This window comes from Microcaecilia unicolor, chromosome 9 (genome assembly GCF_901765095.1).
Source record: "Microcaecilia unicolor chromosome 9, aMicUni1.1, whole genome shotgun sequence".
Lineage (NCBI taxonomy): Eukaryota > Metazoa > Chordata > Amphibia > Gymnophiona > Siphonopidae > Microcaecilia > Microcaecilia unicolor.
This window is the reverse complement of record NC_044039.1, coordinates 115368741-115390902: the sequence shown is the minus strand read 5'-3', so window position 1 is coordinate 115390902 and position 22162 is coordinate 115368741. Positions and strand designations below refer to the sequence as shown.

The following is a 22162-nucleotide window of genomic DNA, read 5'->3' as shown; positions in this document are numbered from 1 at the left end:
TCCTGTTTCTGCTGGAGAGTTCTTAACACCAAGAAGCCACATTCTGCATGCAGTACAATACTAAAGAGAAAGAGAAAAAAAGCGCGCTGCAAAATATAAATAAAGCTGTGTAAATCTGTTGTAAACTAACATTTCCAATCACTGAATTAGAAGAATGTTATTTTTTCTACCTTTGCTCTCTGGCTATTTTTTTTTCTGCTTTCCTCTATCTTTTCTTAACTTTCTTTCCAAAGTCGCTAGTCCATCTGCCACTTCTCTCTCTTCCCATCTTCTTCACTTCCTCTCCTACATCCATCTTTAACTTTGATCTTTTCTTTCAGCTTTCCTTCATTTCATTCATTCCTCACCTTTAGTCCTTAGTCTTCTTCTTTTCACATCTCATCCACCTACTGGCTTTTCCCATTTCCCTCTTCAGCACTTTTTTTTGTCCCTCTGTCTTTCTTCTTCCCCAGTTTCCTATCCTCACCTCATTTTTAACCCTCATTTCTATTCCCTGAACTCACTCTCTCAGAGGTCCGTTTACTAAGGGGCACTGAAAAATGGCCTGCGGTAGTGTAGACGCGTAGAACCATTTTTCATCGCACTGCAGAAAATGCCTTTTTAAAATTTTTGCCTTAAATGGACGTGCAGCGTAATGAAAAATGCCGCGCGTCCATTTTGGGTCTGAGATCTTAACGCCAGGCATTGACCTAGTCGTAAAGTCTCACACAGTAACTGGGCGGTAATGACCTACACACGTCAAATGCCACTTGGCGTGTGTCCGATACGCGCATCCGAAAATAAAAATTACTTTTTGGCTGCACGTATCGGATGCGCGCCAAAAATGAAATTACCGCAAGAGCCACGTGGTAGCCGGGTGGTAACTGCTCTCAATCAACCCCATCCCATTTCAGTGCTTCTCATTCTCTCCCATACTTCATCCCCTTTCTCTTACTCCCCATTTTATTCCCTCATTCATTTCCCCAACCCATCAACATACCCCCACTCCTACCTGTCATTTGTCAAGTACTCACTATCCCCTAAACATTTGCACTCCATCTCTCCCGTCCATAATTCCCTGCTCTGCTCCCTAACGGGAGTTCTTGGGGAATAAAGCATTTATATTTGTTATAAAGCAAAGTTGAAGAATATGTTCCATTGTGGTAATTATTTTGCAGGGTATTGTGATGTGTGTTGAGATATTGACCAGTCTAAATCACCTAGTCCCAGTCATTTTCTGCTTTATTCCCCTTCCCCCCCCAGGATTCCTAGTAATCTGCTCTATTCTCCCTTTTTTCCCCAGTCCCATCCATCTTCTGTTCTGTTCCTTTCTCTAGTTTCAACATCTTTTGGTCTTTTCCACTTCCTCCCTAGTCTAACTCATCTATTTCTCTGTTCCCCTTCTTCCCCCACCCACCATCCCATCCGTCATCTGGCATTTTTGTAACTTCCATTCCTCATTCCCTTGCCACCCCATGGGTTAGGCATAACTTTCTCCCTTGGACCCCCTACTCCCACCTCGTGTGGCCCGGTATCTCTTTCTCTTCCATCCCCCATGGTTCGGCATTTTTTCCTTTCTATGCCTACTCCTTCCCCCGGCATTGATATCCTCTGACTTTCAGCAGCATCAGCAGTCAAAGCAGCCTTGCCTCCTGCCAGCTCCGGAAGCTTTCCCTCTGCAGAGCCCCGCCTACGCAGGAACAGAAAATTGTGCAAAAGTAAAGCTTCCAGGGCTGGCAAGAGGCGAGGCTGCTTTGATCGCCAACGCTGCCGAAAGTCGGATCATTTCATTGCCAGGGGGTGGACACAGGAAGGAAAGAGATGCCAGACCGCGAGAGGAGGGAAGGGAGAGAGATAACAGAGCGTGAGGGGGAGAGGGGTCGGCATGGTGGTGTAGAACAGGTAAAAGTAAATCGATTTTTCAAACACTAGGGGACACTCAAGGAAGTTACATGATGCTACTTTAAAACAAAGAGGAGGAAATATTTTTTAACTCAACAAATAGTTAAGCCCTAGAATTTGTCGCCAGAGGCTATGGTATCAGCAGTTAGTGTATCTGGGTTTAAAAAAAGGTTAGGACAAGTTCCTGGGGGAAAGGTCCATAGTCTGCTATTGAGATAGGCATGGAGAAGCAACTTCTTCTCCCTGGGATTAGTAGCATGAATCTTACTACTAGTTGGGATTCTGTTAGATACTTGTGACCTGCATTGGCTACTGTTGAAAACAGGATACTGGGCTAGATGGACCATTGGTCTGACCCAGTATGACTATTCTTATGTTGTTAGGTAATGCTCAGTTTCTCAAAGGCCATGGAATGCTCTCCTCATAAGGTGTCATCTAATGAAAAAAACCATTATGAGTCCCATTTGACATAAAACAAAGAGATGGTATTTTACTGGTTTCTCATTTTTTCCTTTTTCTTTTGAATTAATTGATTGTACTGTTTTTTTTCTTAAATTTAGATACCTATGTTCCCTTTCATCTCTTGTTTTGAGATGTAAATCTATTTAAATACGAATAAAAAATAAACTGGCATATTAGGGGATAATTTTATAGTTGAGCACAGGTAAAAAGTACATATACACTTTTCTCAGTGCAGGCTTTGCTGGATTTTAAAGGAAAATTATGTGCGTAACTTATGCTTTGAAAATTATAACAGGAAACCTATGTACTTATATTCATATCTGCTTTTTGAGATTGTACAGTGTTTCTAGGTTAAATATGTGTATAGTTTGAATTTAAAAACATATGCTTGTAAAAACAAACCTTTCCTTCAGGGACACCTCAAACAACCAGTACATATACATGCTATACTTTTAGTTTTTCCTATATTAGGCAAGCAATTTTGTTACAAGCCATTTCTGTGCATGAATAACTCCCATACCTGAGGAAATACCTATGCAAATTAACCTCTTAGAGAGTAGTTTTGGAGGTGACTAAAGCACGTAGAGAACAATGTTTACATGCTCAAATAGCTGCTTAAAAAATTGCCTCAGTATTTAAATGCATAAAAGTAAGCACTCAGAAAACATATTGTTTCATTTTTGTACTATACAGATAGCGGGGATATTCAGTAAATGGTGGCCAAATTTAGGTGCTGGGAAGATTCGTGCTAAACTATTATTCCACAAAGGGCGTTCAGCACTTACGTTTTCTGAAACCTGGTGTAAACACTGTCACGCAACTAATGGCAGTTGGGCATTTAAATGACCCTATTCTGTAACATCGTCCTTAAGTTCTAGGAATGCCCCTAGCCCCCCTATACCCCTCCCATGGCTACATCCCTTTTTGAGTTGCATGCTATAAAATTTAGGCGTGCATTTTATACAGTAGGGTGCAGGGCAGATCTGCAAGTAAACCCAGATGAGGGTCAGTTAACAGCAATTGATTGTTAACAGCTCATTAACTAGTTTGCGCACGGATCTGTGATCTATGCCCAAATTTGGATGACCTATATAGAATCCAGGGGAATACTCATTCTCAGGGGTAAGTTATGCATGTATTTTGTAAAATTCCCACATATGAGGTGAATCCTGCTGATACTTATATGCATAAACGTACTTCTTGCAACCAGTATAACGGTGTAGGATTTTTGGGGGGATGCTAGTTTATAAAAGTGTGTATGTTGCCTTTTTGAAATGAGCCAAATACACATGCCTATGTGTCTTTCCTGCCTAGGTACTGTCTTATAAAATTACCCTCTAGAAATATACATCATTTCTATTTATCTTAATTTGAATACAAAGAGAGACAGAGAGATTGGTACAGACATATCCAAATAGGTTACAGTGGGGCAAATTCGAATTGATGACTGATTCTGTTTTTGCTATCAAATAAAGCTGAAATAAACAACTGTATACTTAAACTGGCTCCAGTGTGAATGATAAAACCTTAATTATGTAGTCCATTTGACTAAGTACAAGCAGAAGTCACCATTACCTCAGGGTGTTTTCATTCTTCTATGTTGCACAAGGTAGTGGTGTAATAGAAAATTCCCCTGCAATTCCAAGGGACTTATTCTGTCCCCAGATACCAGATGGACTGCACTAGCAGTCACAGGTAGCAATGGGGCATGTAAAAAAAGGGAGGAGTTTTTCTTTGTTGAATTATTCCTTTCTGAATAACCCTTCTTATCTTTAAGCTAAAGAAGATGCTCCCATTGAAGAGAGAAAAAAAATATATAAGCAGATTTATTCTTTCATGATCCTTTAAGGTTATGGAAGGGATAGTCTATGTATTTAACAGATTCTTTCTCCTTTATTTCATAAAAGATAAATTCTTTTATGATCTGCTACTAAGTAGCTTGTTAAGGGTAAAAAGAAGTTCATTAAATAATAGAAAACACAGAGAGATATAAATATGAATTGAGGCTTAACGGCCATAGTCCTCAGAAGAGTGTTTAAAATATGATTACCACATTATGAATGTTGTTTTCTTGTACCAGCCTAATCAACGCTATTAATAATTGTAAGTCATTCTCAGGAGCCCCAGTAGGCAGGAATTCTGTATTCAGTTGCCAGAATATTTTGATATTCCAAATTAAAGTACACAGTGGCTGCCTGTGCAATTAGATTGTTGAGGTTCATAATATCCTCTTCTGCATGATTTAAATAAAGCCACAGATTTTTCTACCTACTCTGTTCACACACACAACATATGTAAGGAAATTGTGACACCCCCCTCCCCGTGCTTCACCTACGCCTGCACCCAAGTTGCATAAAAGTACATGCATTCTTGTCATCACACCTACTTATACACATGGAGTAATTTATAAGAGGCATTTTAAATGCATATACTGTCAGATATGCATGAAAATACCTTTATAAGATTAGCCCCAAATTGTACAGTTCAAACATATAATGATGTAAATACAAAAACAACTGAATGAACACACAGCCATCTGCAAAGCTGCTATATAAGCTTCAATATATTTATTTCATGGACAATGATTCCTGAAAGACCAGTGCTTTTGGCTGAGCAGAGTGGTGTAATTTATTTTCATGGTAGCTTCAACTACTCCGACCCTAGCATCGGTTCAACCAGATTACTTTCAAGATTATTCAATTTAGTACTGATGTCCTGTATATTGTATCATTTGTGAACTAAAGTCCTGCAACCGAACTTCATCTCGGTAATCTTCAGTCACCTGACTGGTTATGCTGCTTGTCAGTGGAGAAAGCAAAGTTGCTTACCTGTAACAGGGGCCACACATTCCCTTCCACTTCCCAAATAGGACTGAAGCTAAGTTTGGTATAAAAGACTGAAGAGACTTGCATGGCAGATGGCTGTGGGAGAACACCTGTACACCTTAAGAAAAAAACACCTTGGTTTTCTGAGTTCTGAGTGACCTATTTTATCTCGATAGTTGAATGACACCATCCTCACATTGTTGATTTATTCTGCTAGCTATGGAAAATCCCTGTTACAGGAAAACAACTTCACTTTGTCTGATATGAGGACAGTGTTCAAAGCCTTTTTCCACATGTAAAAAGCATTCTACCTTTGGAAATGAGACCTTTGAATATTACCAAATTTATCTTTGGATAAAAGTATGTATATTATTCAACAGTATGCAGACTCTGAAGACTCCCTGGGGGTAGATAGAGGAACCATGCACATAGATTTGATTATCCAAATTCTAAGTATATTATTTCTGATTAAACATTATTTTCAGAGAAAGGAAGCACAAATATTTTCCAGGTAATTTGTCATTAGGCAATAATCAAAGCAGAGCTTCCCAGATAATTTTGCTTTGCTTATTGATACAAATCATATGGGTAAAAATTGCTCATGGGGTTTGTAGAAACATGGGAAGTTTGATTATTTACCCTTATATGCTTTCAAAGAGACAGGCTCACTCTTAGAGGAATTAAACAGCTTATTGTACAATACTGGGATTAATTTTAACATGATCTTGTATGTTAATGAAAAATACCACATGTACTATGTTATGCCATTTGGCTTTGCGTCCATTTCCAGTGTGTTTACCAAATGTCTGGCAGTAGTTGCAGCATCGCTACTCAGACTGGGAGTCCATGTTTCTCCCTACTTGGATGATTGGTTGGTGAAGAGCATATCAAAGGAAGGTGCTCAGGAGTGTATGTGGAGGACTGTTCGGGTGATAGAGCTACTAGGGTTTGTTGTCAACTACCCCGAGTCCCATTTACCACCAGTTTAGCAATTGGGGTTCATAGGAGCCCTGCTAGATGTGGTTCAAGTGCGAGTCTTTCTCCCTCTGATACAAGCAGACACCCTTGTTGTCATTGCCACTTATATTTGCAGCAGCCAGCAGATCATGGCTGAGCAGATGTTGAGGTTGTTGAGCCATATGCACTCCACTGTATATGTTACTCCCATGGCATGCCTCCATATGAGATCTTCCCAGTGGACCCTGGCTTCTAGGTGGTCTCAGGACATGGGGAACCTAGGGGATGTCTTATAAGTAACCCCAGAGCTGGCTCAATCCCTCCTCTGGTGGACGATTCAATCCAATTTGAACTTGGGACTGCCATTCCAAATTCCTCAGCCCCAAAAGGTGCAGGCAACTGATGCATCCAACCTGGGGTGAGGAGCTCATTTGGACGGGCTTTTCACTCGAGGTCCATGGTCAGCTGAGGAAACAGGTTTACAGATCAATCACCTGGAGCTCCGACAATCTGGAACGCTCTAAAGGCTTTCAGAGATCGGTTGCTGGACCAAATTGTGCTCATCCAAACAGACAATCAGGTTGCAGTGTATTACTTCAACAAGCAGGGGCTTACAGGATCATGCCCTCTGTGTGGAACTGGGCTGGCCAGTACAGGATACATCTTAGAGCCACATACCTGGGGGGAAATTCAACAGCCTGGCTGACAGACTGAGTAGGGTAATGCAACCTCACGAATGGTCTCTCAGCATGGATGTTGCCTGAGAGTGGGGCATGCCTTCGGTGGATTTCTTTGCCAATCATTACAATTACAAGGCCCCTCAGTACTACTCCAGGCTCAGGTCACATGACAGACTAGCATTGGATGCCTTCATCCTGCATTGAGAGAGAGGTTTTCTGTATGCGTATCCTCCCATTCCTCTCGTAATGTTTACTGAAACTCAAGCAAGACTGGGGATTCTGAACGCCCCATATTGACCCAGGCAGATATGATTCCTGCTTTGTCTGGAGTTATCCTCTGAAGAACCATGGAGATTGAACTGTTTTCTGCCCCTCATCATGCAGAACGAGGGGACTCTTCATCCCAACCTCCAGTCTATGGCCCTCACAGCCTGGATGTTAAGAGTATAGAATTTGCTTCCTTGAATTTACCAGAGGGTATCTCCAAGGTTTTGCTGACTTCCAGAAAAAATTCTACTAAGAGATGTTGTTCTTTCAAGTGGAGGAAATTTCCCATCTGTTGTGAGGGCAAGGCCCTAGATCCTTTCTCTTGCCCTACACAGCACCTGCTTGAATACCTTCTACGCTTTTCTGAGTCTGGTCTCAAGACCAACTCTGTAAGAGTCCACCTCAGTGAAAGTAATGCTTATCATTCTTATGTAGAAGGTAAGCCCATCTCTTCACAGCCTTTAGTTGTTCGCTTCATGAGAGGTTTGCTTTTGAGAAAACCCCCTATCAAACCTCTGCTGTGCCATGGGACTTCAACATTGTCTTTGCCCAGCTGATGAGAGCTCCTTTTCAGCCACTAGATTCCTGTCCTCTGAAGTACTTGACCTGGAAGGTCTTGTTTTTGGTGGAAGTTACTTCAGCTCACAGTCCGTGAGCTTCAGGCCGTAGTAGCGGATCCACCTTACACAAAATTTAATCATAACAGAGTAGTTCTCTGCACTCACCATAAGTTCCTACCTAAGGTGGTGTCGGAGTTCCATCAAAGTCAGTTGTACTGCCAGCATTCTTTCCCATGTCTCATGCCTATCCTGGTGAAAGCGCACTGCACACCTTGGACTGCAAGCGAGCATTGGCCTCTTACTTGGCCTTGCCTTCACAACAGATGGGAAATCTCTTCCCTATAGACAGTCTACTTAGCTTTTTTTCTTTTGATCCCAGCAGGATGGGGGTTGCCATCGGTAAACACACTCTTTCCAATTGGCTGGCAGACTGCATTTCTTTTGCTTATGCCCAGGCTGGGCTGACTCTAGAGGGTCCTGTCAAGGATCCCAATGTCAGAGCTATGGTTGTGTTAGTGGCCTACTTGAGGTCAGCCTCCATTGAGGAGATTTGCAAAACTGCAATGTGGTCTTCAGTTCACACATTCACATCTCACTACTGTCTTGAGTATAACACCTGATGCGACAGCCGGTTTGGTCAGACAGTCCTGCAGAATTTGTTTGGGGTCTAGAATCCAACTCTATCCTCCTAGGCCCATTTTATTCTGTTCCAGGCTGCACCTTCACAACAATGTATATCTTTTTTCAGGTTAATTGATCTTCTTGGCCTCTCCGTTGCAAGTTCCTGTTGTCCTAGTGTTGTTGTTTTCTGTGAGCCTGGTAGTTAGGGATTCCCACATGTGAAAATTATATGGCCTGCATGTCCTCAGAGAAAGTGAAGTTAACTTACCTGTAGCAGGTATTCTCTGAGGACAGCAGGCCAGTTATTTTCACATACTCTTCCACCTCCCCTAGGAGTTGTATTTAGTTGTTAGCTATGTTATTGTACTGCTAGTCCCACGTTCACCAGTTGGGTGGGAAGGTACTGACCCATGCATGGCGGGAGAGTTGCCTCAAGCTCTTAAAGAAATAGTATGCTGGGCAGCATTTCCACACCAGGCTCCGTAGTTGACATCACCCTAATAGCTGTCCTGCTATCCTCAGAGAATACTTGCTACAATAAGTAACTTCGCTTTTCGTTTTGGTGGTCTTTAGTTACATGAAGTGTCCATTGTTTTTGTATTGTTTGACAAGTTAAACAACCATTCCTTATTTAATTATTCCACCCCAATTATCATTTTAAAAACTTCTATCATATTTCCTCTTATCTTTTCTGTAAACTGAAATCCCTAACCTGTCTCTCTTCATAATGGAGATGTTTATCCCCTTTATCATTTTTGTCACCCTTCTCTGACCCTTTTGTAATGGCACTATATCCTTTTTGAGAAGGGGTGATCAGAACTGCACACAGCATTTAAAATATTTTTTTTTGTTACATTTGTACCCCGCGCTTTCACCAGTTACACCAGGGATAAAGAGAGGCATAATGATTTTCTGAGTTTTGTTCTCCATCACTATTCAAATAATTCCTAAAATGCTATTTTCTTTTAATCAGCTGTGGCATGCTGAACTGAAAATGACAGTGTATTGTCCATAAGATCTTCTTATTGGGTGTTACTCTTAGAACTCAGCATTTGTATCTGTAGTTGGGATTATTTTACCCAATGTGCACCACTTTGCACTTTTCCACATTAAATTTCACCTGCCATTTAGATGCCCATTCTCTTAGTTTCCAGATCCTTCTGCAAATCTTCCCAATCTCTGCCATTTTAGCGATTTTGAATAATTTTGTCATCTGCAAATTTGCTCTCCTCACTCTTCATTTATAAATATGTCAAACCACATAGGTCCCAATAGAAACCATGGGGTACTCTATTAGTGACCTTTTTCCATGTGGCTAATTGCCTATGCTCTGTTTCCAGTCTGTTAGCCAGTTTATAACCCACAAAAGGGCATTGCCTCCTATCCCGTGACCTTTTCCTAAGGAGCATCTCATGGGGACATTGTCAAATGTTTTCTGAATATCTAAATACACTATGAAAAATGGCATAAAGTGGCAGACAACGTTTCAGTGGCAAACAAAATATGTTCATGTAGTCAAATGTCAAACATAAGACACATCTTCTTCACAGGCTTTTCCAGCTCACAGCCATTAAAAAGGGGTCTGATCTACTGCCAACCCAACAAATTGAGTATACAGTTATAAACAAAGTACAACTTTAACTCTGGCAATTTATAACCTTTATCGTAGTGGACAGAGCTGCAAACCTCTTTTTAGGTCCTTTGCAGTCCTCTCCTTATGTCCTTGGTAATCTGTGACAAGGCACAAATTTAGGAGGTTTTTTTTACTAAGGTGCACTAGCATTTTTAGCTCCCACTAAAAATCAGCTGGCGATAAATGCTGAGATGCCCATAGGCATATAATGGGTGTCTCAGCATTTATCGCTAGCTAAAAATGCTAGCACACCTTAGTAAAAAATACATAGGTGCAGGATACTAGCTGCAAACCTCTCACTAGATCTTTGTGATCCTGGGGTCAGTCCTGGAAGCTCCTCCTCTTCCCTCTGGGCCTCACCCAGGGGCGTAGCCCTGGGCGGGCCTGGACGGGCCCAGGCCCAGCCACTTTCCCTCCAGGCCCACCCACCCAACATACTACTACTACTACTTATCATTTCTAAAGTGCTACTAGACATACACAGCGCTGTACACTTGAACATGAAGAGACAGTCCCTGCTCGACAGAGCTTACAATCTAATTAGGACAGACAAACAGGACAAACAAGAGAAGGGAATATTAAAGTGAGGATGAGGGTTTAAATCTTTTTTTACCTCCGTCGAAGTGGCCGCATCATTGAAAGCCCTGCCCATCAAGCCTTCCCTTCCTGAGTTCGTTCCCTCAGAGTCCCGCCTTCTGATGTCATTTCCTCGCGAGGGCGGGACTCTGAGGGAACGAACTCACAAAGGGAAGGCTTGATGGGCAGGGCGTTCAATGACGCGGCCGCTTTGACGGAGTAAAAAAGATTTAAACCGAGGAAGTGACGTCACGGTGCTTGATGGCCGCTTGAATTCTTAGCTCCTCACTCTTCCCCCAGAATTTCGCTAACTTTGGCCGCTTTCCAGCGAGATAAAGCGAGTGCCCGATAAGGGAACAGCAGCGGGAGCCATGAGCAAATCGGGGGCTGCATCCAGAAGGGATGGTGAGCGCCACTCCGCTCGACAACAGGGAAGGGGCTCGCAGCGCCACGTGTCGCCGGCGGGGCCTTCAGGGTCCGATTCGGAATCGGCACTTTCTCATGCAGAACAGCGGGAGCAGAGTCCCAAACAGCGAGCTTCCCATAACTTAGCGAAAAGTTTGGAAGCAATCCGGGCAGAAATACAATCGTCTAAGGAGGAGATCCTGGAAAGGATCGATGCCATGAATGTGGATATTCGCGAGCTTGGAGGCAGAGTGGAAGAACTGGAGGCCCGCGTCGACGACCAAGGAGAGCAGCTTAGCACTGTGGAAACAAGGCTTACCCAGGTGTTTGCAGCTTGCGACGATCTACAGTACAAGATCGATGATTTGGAGAATCGTGGCCGCCGTAAGAATCTCCGTTTCAGAGGAGTTCCGGAGGCGCGAGATGGCGAAGACGTTCCCGCCATTGTGAATCTTTTGTGTGGCAAGCTGATGGGAGCCGAGTTGGACCCTCGTGAAATCGCTATAGAACGTGCACATAGGGCTTTGAAAAAACAACAGGATAATCGTCCTCGGGATATAATTGCCAGATTTGCTTCATATCCTTTAAAAGAAAAAGTTTTGCAAAGTGCTCGTCAGGCGGGCACAGTGGAATACAACGAGGCTCGAGTGGGGGTGTTCCAGGACCTCTCGTTATTCACGCTGGCGCAAAGAAGAGCTATGAAGCCAGCACTTGACATTCTAATTAAAGAAAAGATTTCCTATCGTTGGGCTTTCCCCTTCGCGCTTTGTTTTACTGTTAAAGGGGCAGCATGTCGGGTGAGACAGGTGGCAGAGGCTTGGAAGAAGCTACATGAAGCAGGTTTGACGCAGCATGCCTCGCCTCCTGTGGAACTCGCGTCTGATACTAGGGAGAAATTGCAGCGATGGAAACGTGTTTCTCGTAGGGGGAAGTGAACAGTACTATCAATCTGAAGTCCTTTACTCTGTGACTTTTCAGTTAGCAAGGCCTGTGGGCGCTCTAACATTTGGACTTATCATATGTTGTTTCTCCCCTTTTCCCCCCCCCCCCTTTTTGTAGCTTTGCTTGATGTTTTCATAATCTGTTTTAGAAAATGTGTTTGGGGTAGGGGGGAGAAGGGATATGGAGATCGTTTAAACAGCTTCATAGGAGGGAGGGGGCTTGTGTGGAGTGAGCGGGGGTTTCAATGCTATGTATGATTGCTGTTATAGAATGGGCTTGAAGTATACGTAATGGGGATGATGTTGAGTTAGACTTTAAGGCTGGGTCAGCTTAAATGCTAGGAGTGGTGTGTGTGAGGCGGTTAAGTGTTGAGAGATGTGGGGGTGAGTGGGGGGGGTGGTTTGAGTGTGCCATGGGGTACTGTGGCTCCTTGCTCCATTTTCCTAGGCAGAAGGACAAGTTGGGTTCTCTGCCTGGTGGTAGCGGTCAAGGGGGGGGGGACTTGGGGGGAGGGGAGGGGGGGGGGGGGGTACGGCAGATAGCAGGGGGGGGGGGATCCTTCCTCGTCGGAGGCTTTGGTTTTGGCTGGGTCCGGGGGGCTCTCACTGTTCATGTTGCTCTCACTTTGCTAGTTCCACATGTTCTTTGCAGTTGCTTTGCTTGGCAGCGAGTAGACCATACTCATGAGTAAAGCCTTAAAGTTTTTGTCTTATAACGTCAAAGGCCTTAACTCGCCTCAAAAACGCCAAAAAGTTTTCAGGGAATTGGTGCATCTGGGATCCCATGTGGTGTTCCTCCAGGAGACGCACTTGCGAAGGGATCATGAGCGGTACCTGACCTCACCTTATTACCCGACGGTTTTTTGCGCTTCTGTATCTGATGGCTCTAAAAAAAGGGGAGTTGCGATATTGTTACACTCGTCTCTGCAGGTCCAGGTGGGCAAGGTGCAGAGGGATACAGAGGGGCGATATTTGTCTGTACATCTTACAATTGATAATGAGGCTCTTAATCTGGTTTCCTTATATGCTCCGAACGAGGGTCAAGCGGGTTTTTTCAAGAGGATAGTGGGTCGTATCATTTCATGTCCTTCGGGTAAGCTGATTGTCGGGGGGGGACTTTAATTCTACGTTACATCCAGACCTTGATAGGTCGGGTAAGTCATCTGCAGTGGATAGTCAATTATCTAACGCCTTTAATCAGTTTGTGCGAGATATTGGAGTAGTTGATGCATGGCGGGTTATACATCCACGAGTTCGGGATTATTCGTTTTTTTCCCACTCCCACGACACTTACTCGCGAATTGACTATGTGTTGCTGGACATTTCATTAACTCATGCTGGATGGGAGGCGGACATTGGTACTTGCACTCTCTCGGACCACGCTCCAGTTTGGACCTGCTTACCCTCCCTTGGGAGGGAGGACAGGGATAGGAGGTGGACCTTAAATACCACCCTATTGAAGGATGAAGAGATACTTGGGGGCTACAGACGGCTCTTCAAGGAGTATATAGAGTTTAACATTAATTCGGGCCCGGCCTTGGGAGTGGTCTGGGATGCCCTGAAGGCTGTTTCACGGGGGTATTTCTTACAGAAGGCTGGCTCTAGGGCCAGGCAGCAGCGGGCTGAGGTGGCGGGGTGCTTGTCCCGTTTATCAACTCTTTCAGACCAGCACAAGACTTCACATTCGGTGGACACATTAAGAGAGATTCAGGGTCTTCGGTTAAAATTAGATCACATTTATTCCACTCAATTGCAATTTGTTAATGCCAGGTATCAGTGCTCCCAATACGTTCAGGCTAACAAACCCAGTAGGGCTTTAGCAATCAAGTTGGCACAGCGAAAAAACCGATCGCACTATTTTGAAAGTTGGGGATGGCAGGGGTGGATATGTGTCTTCCTCGGGAAAGATACGTCAGCGCTTCCAGGAGTTCTACCAAGAGCTGTACTCTCCTGATATTAATCCGTCTATGGAGGAGATGAGTAACTTTCTCTTGGCCCACTCCCTTCCGCAACTATCTGCGGCTCAGCAAGAAGGATTGGACGGTCAGGTCACCGTGGAGGAAGTGTCGCGGGTTATTAAAGCTTTGCCATCTGGGAAATCACCGGGTCTTGATGGCCTGCCTAACGAATTTTACAAGACCTTCAGGGGGGAGATGGCTCCTCTGCTGACCGAGCTAATTAATGCAGCTTTATCGGGAGAGGACTTTCCCTCTTCCATGCGGGAAGCTTGGATTGCGGTGCTCCCAAAGCCTGGTAAGGACAAGACGGAATGTGCATCCTACCGTCCAATTTCTATATTAAACTCTGATGTAAAGATCATAGCGAAGGTGTTAGCCAACCGACTAGCAAAGGTCCTGCCCTATTTAATACATCCAGATCAGGTAGGCTTTGTCCCTGGTAGACAAGCTATGGATAATGTTCGTCGTATGGTCCATCTGATCCATATATCAAAGAAGAATAAACTCCCGGTCTGTTTGTTGGGCTTGGATGCAGAGAAGGCCTTTGACCGCGTTCACTGGCCTTTCATGCTCCAGGTTTTAGATAGGTTTGGGGTGGGGCCGGGGTTTCGCAGGTGGGTGGAGGCTCTTTACCATCTCCCGAGCGCGTGTGTCCGTATAAACGGTGGCAACTCGCAGGGGTTTTCACTTTACCGTGGTACTCGACAGGGATGCCCGCTATCCCCGATGCTGTTTGCCTTGGTGATGGAGCCTCTGGCGGTCTCTATCCGTTTGGATCCCGATATAACAGGAATTGTGGTGGGTCATCAGGAGTATAAATTGGCCCTTTTCGCGGATGACGTCATGCTCTCTTTGACTAGGCCTTTGCTTTCCCTCCCGAACCTTATGCAGAAGTTGAGTGCCTACTCTAAGGTTTCGGGGTTTAAATTAAATATGAGTAAAACTGAGGCCTTGGCTATGGGGATTGCGTCTCCGGTCTTGGACTCTTTAAAAGCAAATTTTTCTTTTCGTTGGGTTACAAAAGGCCTCAAATATTTGGGGGTTACCATTACGCCTGGTCTCGAGAACTTGTTTTCGGCCAACTACCCGCCTTTGTTAACATCCATCTATAGGGACTTGGATAGGTGGGAGAACACTGATTTATCCTGGTTAGGCAGGATTGCTTCGCTAAAGATGAATGTTTTGCCTAGATTATTATATATCTTTCAGGTATTACCGTTGCGGATTTCCAGGAGCTACTTATCCAAGTTGCAGGATCGGTTGATTAGGTTCGTCTGGTCTAATAAGCGTCCATGCCTGCCTAGGGCGTTGTATGGGGCACGGAAGAAGGGAGGGTTGGGCGTTCCTAACATCTTGTGGTATTACAAGGCTGCTCAGGCGCGATCGGCCCTAGAGTGGTTTCAGGCTCACCCTCAAAAGTTGTGGGTACATATGGAACAGGCCGAGATAGGACCTCGCTCTCTTCGCTCCTTGATATGGCTTCCTAACAGGTTTAGAGGTTTGGGTGGCGATCTGAGTCCTTCCATCGCGTCCACCTTTTATTACTGGGATGGCCTTTTCACTAAGTCTGAGGGGAGGCTTTCTCGGTTTTCGCCTATAGCTAATAACCCGCTTTTTTCCCCTGGGCTTCAGCCCGGGCCTTTTACTCGTTGGGCCTCCCTGGGATTGGTGTCTTGGGGCCAGCTTTTTGAAGATGATCGCTTGATTTCATTTGACTCACTCAGGGAACAGTTTTCGCTTCTGCCCCAAGACCAGTTTGCGTATACGCAGCTACGGCATTTTCTGTCCTCTCGAGAGATTCGCTCGATAGTTTTGCGAGATGATTCTTTTCTTGAAGATCTTTGCGAAGATTCTCGGACTACCAGAGGTCTCATTACTTGCCTTTATTCTCACCTGAGCCAGCAACTTCGCCCCAGCTTACTTCATAGGGAGCGCTGGCATCAAGAGCTAGGGGTTACCTTTGACGAGGCTGATTGGGCGGAATGGGAGAACGGCTGGGCGAGGGTATCGATTGCTGTTCCCTTTCAGGAAAATGTGCTAAAAGTGCTTTATAGATGGTACTTGACACCTGCGAGGCTGTGCCACATGTTCCCGGATGCATCCCCTTGTGTTGGCGAGGATGTGGCCAGAGAGGCACCATGGGTCATATTTGGTGGTCTTGCCCAAAAATTAGGGCATATTGGAAATCCATCCAATATAGATTACAACGCTGGTTCCGGAGGCCGGTTAAGTGGTCTCCGGAGTATTTTCTCTTTTCTAAAAAACCACCAGGCCTTACCAAATCTCAGGGGCTATTGACCAGGCAGGCCATGTTGGCGGCGAGAGTGGTACTGGCAGCACATTGGAAGGCTCCCGAGGTCCCTTCAAAAGTGCGTTGGCTGAATAAGCTGTGGTATATCTGTGAGCGGGAGAGACTTCGTGCCGAGCAAAGTCGTACTGTGGCGAAGTGGGAGAGCCTGTGGGAGCCCTTCTTGAAGAACTGTTCCTGTTAATAGGCCCGGCGGGGTGGAGGGTGGGGGGAACGAGGAGACGACAAGGTTAGTGGGGTTCTGATGCTCTGAGGGGTGTGGGGTGTTGAGGGGGGGGGGGTGGATTTTGTGGGTAAGGGTTGTAGGGATATTTCTAAAACTGTTGAAAAAGTTGAAGATACTGACTGCTCAGGGTATCTTGTTGACATTTGGCACCAAATACTTTCCTCGGGCTGAGGAGATAAGCTCTCGTTGGATTTTATGTGCTGATTTTGTTCGATGGTTTTTGCTGATGTTTGTACATTTGTCAATGTTCAATAAAATCTTCCAGAAATTAAAAAAAAAAAGATTTAAACCATGGCACGCAGAGTGGCACTGTGGCAGGAAGAGAAAGGGGGATGTTGGGGGAGAAGAGGGTGGGCAGGTGGATATGAATGGGAGGGGAAGATGGGGGCGAACGGCGAAGGAGAATTGCTGGACATGGATGGGAGCGGGAGGGGAGGGCAGGGGAGAGAGGAGAATCGCTGGGTATGGATTGACGGAGGGGGGCAGGGGACAGAAGAGAATTGTTGCTGGGTATGGATGGATAGAGGGGAGCAGGGGAGAGAATTGTTGGGAATGGATGGAGGAGGGCAGGGAACAGAAGAGAATTGCTGGGTATGGATGGATGGAGGGGGGCAGGGGAGAGAAGAGAATTGCTGGATATGGATGGGTGGAGGGGGGCAGGGGAGAGAAGAGAATTGCTGGGTATGGATGGATGGAGGGGGCAGGGGAGTGGAGAGTTGCTGGACATGGGTGGATGGAGGGGAGAGGAGAGTTGCTGGACATGGGTGGATGGAGGGTAGGGCAGGGAGAGAGGAGAATTGTTGGACATGGATGGAGGGGAGGGAAGAGAGAGGAAGTGAGATGAGCATGAATGGAGGGGAGAGAGGAGAAATGCTGGACATGGATGGAGGAGAGGGAAGGGAGAAAGAAGAAATGCTGGACATGGATGGAGGGGAGGGAAGAGTGAGGAAGGAGATGAGATGAGGGAAAAGGAAGAGAGAAAAACTGCACATTGATGAAGAAAACAGGTAGAAGCTGGATCCACTGGACAGTCAAGTCTGTGGAGGACTCAGTTTTACTTACGGATGTAGGGCAAGAAATGAAGAAGAAAGGAGGAAAGTAAAGAATAATGAAAAGGAAGCCTGGAAACGGAGTTAAGAGGACAGATAGCAGCAGAATCAGATACTGGGCCAGCATGATCAGAAAAACAAAGTCACCAGACAACAAAGGTAGAAAAAAAAATCATTTTATTTTCATTATAGTGTTTGGAATATGTCCACTTTGAGAATCAGGTGCTCAACCTTAGAAGTTTATATTTATTTACTTATGTATGGCATTTTATCTTACATTGGAACCTGGGATCATTTAATTTTTTTTTCCTGGAGAGAGTAATGCATTGCCCCCCCCCCCCCCCCCCCCAGACTCTCTCCCTGACTATAGCCAGCTCTGCAATTTTGAGGGGGGGGGGGCAGAGGTGGACGGGGGAGATAGCCTGTTGTTAAACATTTACCAGCACACCACTGTCTAGTGCCCATCCATCCAACCTGTTGGCCCACCCAAAAATTGCCTTCTGGCTACGCCACTGGCCTCACCTAGCTTATTTCTGCTGTGGAGTTTCCTCTTTGCTGGTTGAACCAAGCCATCCCTGCTGAGCATTCTAGGGCTACGCTGGCTGGCTTGCTGGGTGTACCCCGAGTACTGGGGTTGAAAACCTCAGACTAACTCTTCATTTACTTCCATACATTCTAATTTTCCCATCTTATTTGAAGAATGTTCTTTATTTGTATTTACAACTTGCATAGCAGAGCTGCGAGACAGCTTGGAATAATCATTATGCTCTTTAAATAATCCTGGGCTATATCAGTTTTTATCTTTACCTTTGTTTTGGGATATTCTAACTTTTGCATTTGGCTAGTATTTCTTAGATACTATACCACAAACCATGCAATTCTGAGCAACTATCAGCTTTTCCCCAGTCCTAGTTTACTCTAGTTTTTGGGGGTTTTTTTAAGGTTAACATCAACAGCCTGGTTCTGCTGTTGTTAAGATGAAGCTTGTCCTTCAGAAATAGGCCGCCCCTTCCCCAAATATTGCTTATATCCTAACATATCTAAATCCCTTCTTCATACAACACTGACTCATTCACACATTGAAGGGGCCCTTTTACAAAGCCGCAGGAGGGCTAACGTGCAGGTAGCGCATGCCAAATCGTCTCTACCGATGGGGTAGCGCATGCGCCCAGTGGTAATTCTGAGCTTTGTGTGCACCAAATCCCACGGTAGAAAATATTTTTCTATTTTCTACCATGGGGGTGAGGGCATTCCCGGCAGTAATCGGCAGTGCGTCCACATCGGCGCACACTGTATGGTTACCATGCTAGACTAGTGGCTGGCGGTAAGGGCTCAGGCCGTAAATAGGCACACACTAGTTTTATTTTTGGCACACACCCATTTCCCGGTCCATTTAAAAAATGGCCTATTTCCCAGCCGTAGTAAAAAGTGGCCCACACTACCACAGGCCACCTTTTACCGCGGCTTTGTAAAAGGATTCCTGAGACTCCAAAGTTCTGCCTGCCTCTTGGGTACTGAGAAACTTTCTGAGAATGCTACCTTGGAGGTTCTAGATTTCAACTTTGACCCTAAAAGTTAAATTTGGCTTCTAGAACCTCCACACTTTCCTATGTTGGTGCTCATTGTACTGTTGGCTTCTCCCCAGCACTGTTTAAAATCCTTTCTAGGTGACGTGAGGTCTTCTTCCACCTTGTACCAGGTAGGCAAGTGACCTCATACTCATCAGCCACATGCCTAATGTTGGAATTGCCAGTTGGCTATCCTAACCCATCCCTCCTGAGCAGAATGTCCTAGAGATTCATCCTCGATACGAGAGGATATTGCATCCTGTGGGAGGGTAGGTCCTGGCTACAGGATCACTTCATTCTATACCTGCTCTGAAGGACTCCTCTATCTATCTATCTATCTGCCTTCGCTCCTCTAAGTCTACAACACTAGCCTCTACAGATTAGACTTTTTCTCTGAGAACCAAGAGCTCTTTGCCCTGAGTGCACACATAAAACCTGTCACCAACTGACAGATAATCAATCAATCGTACATGTGGCAACCAATGCGAAAGTCTGGATAGCACCCATCTTGCTTCTGGACTGCTGTCTGCTTCTTAGTATTGGTAAGTTGTTTTGATATTTGAATTTGCTAATGGAATGGGGATACCTAAGGTAATCTGAAGGCCTTTAAGATTATTTGGTATGTTTTATGTTGTTATTTTGTGTTTGCTTCTCATTGAATTACAAATATTCTTTTGTGAGGGGTAAATCACTTGCTGATGAAAATATCCTACAGTGACAGTTCTCCTTCTTCTCCCCTTATTTAGAATAATTAGCTATAAATTAAGGAAAGTTCTTGGGGTGGATAGAGAAAAAAAGCTATCTAAAGCCAGTACAGATTGCTTTTAAATCCTTAAAGCAAGCTAATATTAAATTTTTATGTGTTAGGACTATAAGAGAATAGTAGCACTGCCTTACAGTTGGCTAGGTTTAATGTGATCATCCATATGTACTCTCTCTGACCTCTGGCCCATTGAATTTAGTTTTTTTTTTAATATTTAGGTCAATTTTCAGCTCTCCTGCTTAGCTTACAGGTACATGGGGTTTCCTTTTCAAAAATCACCATCTGGCTAGTGTTGTGGGAAAACAAAAAGGAAACTGGCATGGGGATTTCAAAATGAAATCCCTGTGTTTACTTCATTGAACCTACCTCTAATTCCACAAAAGTTTCTCATGGGGAAAAGCCTGCATGTTGACAACTGTGCATACTTTTTTCTCCAGAGGGCCAGTCAGTTTTCAACGGGAAAATTGCTTTAAAAATTGTCCTCATTATGCATTCTGTATATATTTTTAAACTTGATAACAGAAAGTAATACATGCATGTGTGTTCCATTTTGCTTTATTTTTTTAGGCAAAAGCATATCTGCAGATTGCAACAGAAGTTGCTAGAAGATTACCCATATCTTCAGAATAATACTGTGGAGTGGCATTTTTTGTGTTTTATAAGAGGGGCTTTCCTCTTAGAATGCTTCTGTGAAAAAAGGATAAGCACCTAATCCTGGTCTGAGTGGAAGGAACACTGTGAAAGAGCAGCTTTAGAATGATTATTGCTCACAAGAGCCAAGGAGCATCAAAGGAACAGCGACCAATATGTAATCTACCCTTCAGGACTTTTTAAACATTTTGTAGCTGGTGTGCTATTATGTGGGATTTACCAGCTGTTACAGATACCTTTCCCGCTAATTGTGTATACTTCTGAGATGCCTGTTTGTATAACCAATCCATTACACAATTTCATTTTTTTCCAGCAAGCAAAATGATCAGCCACACAAATGGGTTAAGTCATCTGATGGAGCCAAATTATGGTAAGCTTCTAGTAAAGTCTAGATTTTTCTGAGCCTATACAGGTGTTTCCATGTGATCTATGCTGTATGAGTCTCCTCAGTCTATTTTTTATTTGTTTTTTTTCCTGTTTTGTTGTATTTTTCAGCATTCTTTTTTCTTTCCCTGTTCTAGCATTGTTTTTTTTCTCTTCTTGTGGTGCAGGCCTCTTCTGTTGTTCCCTTGGGGCTCCTTTTACCAAGCTGCGGCAAAAGAGGGCCTGCGCTGGCATTGGTGCTTGTTTTTGATTGACGCCGAGGCCCCCTTTTACCTCAGCAGGTAAAAGGTAGGTCTTTATTTTTTTTTTTCAGGAAATGACCGTGTGGCAAGTGAGGTGCGGTAAGGGCTCCCATGCTAACCTGGTGATAACTGAGCAGCGTGCGGCACTGCCTGATTACCACCGGGTATAAAATGCACTGGGAGTGGGAACTATCGCCGGGCTGCTGTGTTAGCCCAGCGGCACTTCTTTTTTAGTGAGCGGTAAGCCTGCATTGGGCTTACTGCCACTTTGAAAAAGGGGCCCTAAGCATCTTAGGTATTTTTACCACAGTTATTTTGTATTTTCTTCAATGTCAGTTCTGCTGCTTATAGGTTTTTTCTTGGTGGTGGTTACCGCTGGAGAGGCTTTAGCAGCTTCTTCTCAACCCTCTTTGCTACTGCAAAAAATGTGATTGGATTTTGTAGCATTTTTTCATTGTCCAAAGCATAAGCTCCTCTTGCATTTAAAAGTTGTTCAAGATGGAACATCATAGACATAGCCCCTAATTTCCTGCACAAAAATTTGTCAAACTTCTGTGGCAGTTATTGGCCACATTTCAAAATTTTGCATAAAGTTTGGTATCTGTCACTAGGTTTAAAACAGTCATTTATTTATTTTTTTTAGAAATAACAAATGGAGAAAGCATGCAGAGGCATGGCTTTGGGAATAGGATGGGATGTGGATGGAGATGTATGGGGTGCATATATTGGGGTTTTAGTGAGGGTGGGTGAGTATATGTATATGTGCACTTTGGAAGTGTACAGGAGGTGAATTTGAAGGTACCTTTTGGCAGCATCCTTCACAGATTCCTTCAGATATGTTTTTCCTGTCTGTACCTATTTATGCTGCTGGGAAAGGGAGAAGGTGCTTTTGTAATGGAACAATGGTCAACACTCTAATAGTTTCCCATAGAAATCAATGTAAATATTTTTAAACACTCAGCTGTTTGAATATACTGATTCAATGTTTTGATTTTTTAACTCGTCTGAGAGAGCTCCAATTTTATTTTCACATCTACATGACAAATTTGGTACTTTCCGGCCCTCCTGTGGAGAGTTATTGTGCTTATTTATAGACATAGTAACATAGTAGATGACGGCAGAAGAAGACCTGCACGGTCCATCCAGTCTGCCCAACAAGACAAACTCATATGTGCTACTTTTTGTGTATACCTTACCTTGATTTG

General features: G+C 44.2%; 1 protein-coding gene across 2 annotated transcripts in view; it reads left to right on the top strand.

Annotated features, from left to right (window-relative positions):
* Positions 1 to 20969, top strand: part of NUBPL (nucleotide binding protein like) — a 149709-nt gene extending 128740 nt beyond the window's left edge. The window contains exon 11 of one of the 2 annotated variants that reach the window (XM_030214497.1): positions 20248 to 20969. In XM_030214497.1, the coding sequence (XP_030070357.1) occupies positions 20248 to 20310 (63 nt within the window). In that variant the 3' untranslated portion in view covers positions 20311 to 20969. The remainder of the gene's footprint in view (positions 1 to 20247) is intronic. The other variant, XM_030214496.1, reaches the window with a different exon arrangement.
* Positions 20970 to 22162: the final 1193 nt, after the last annotated feature.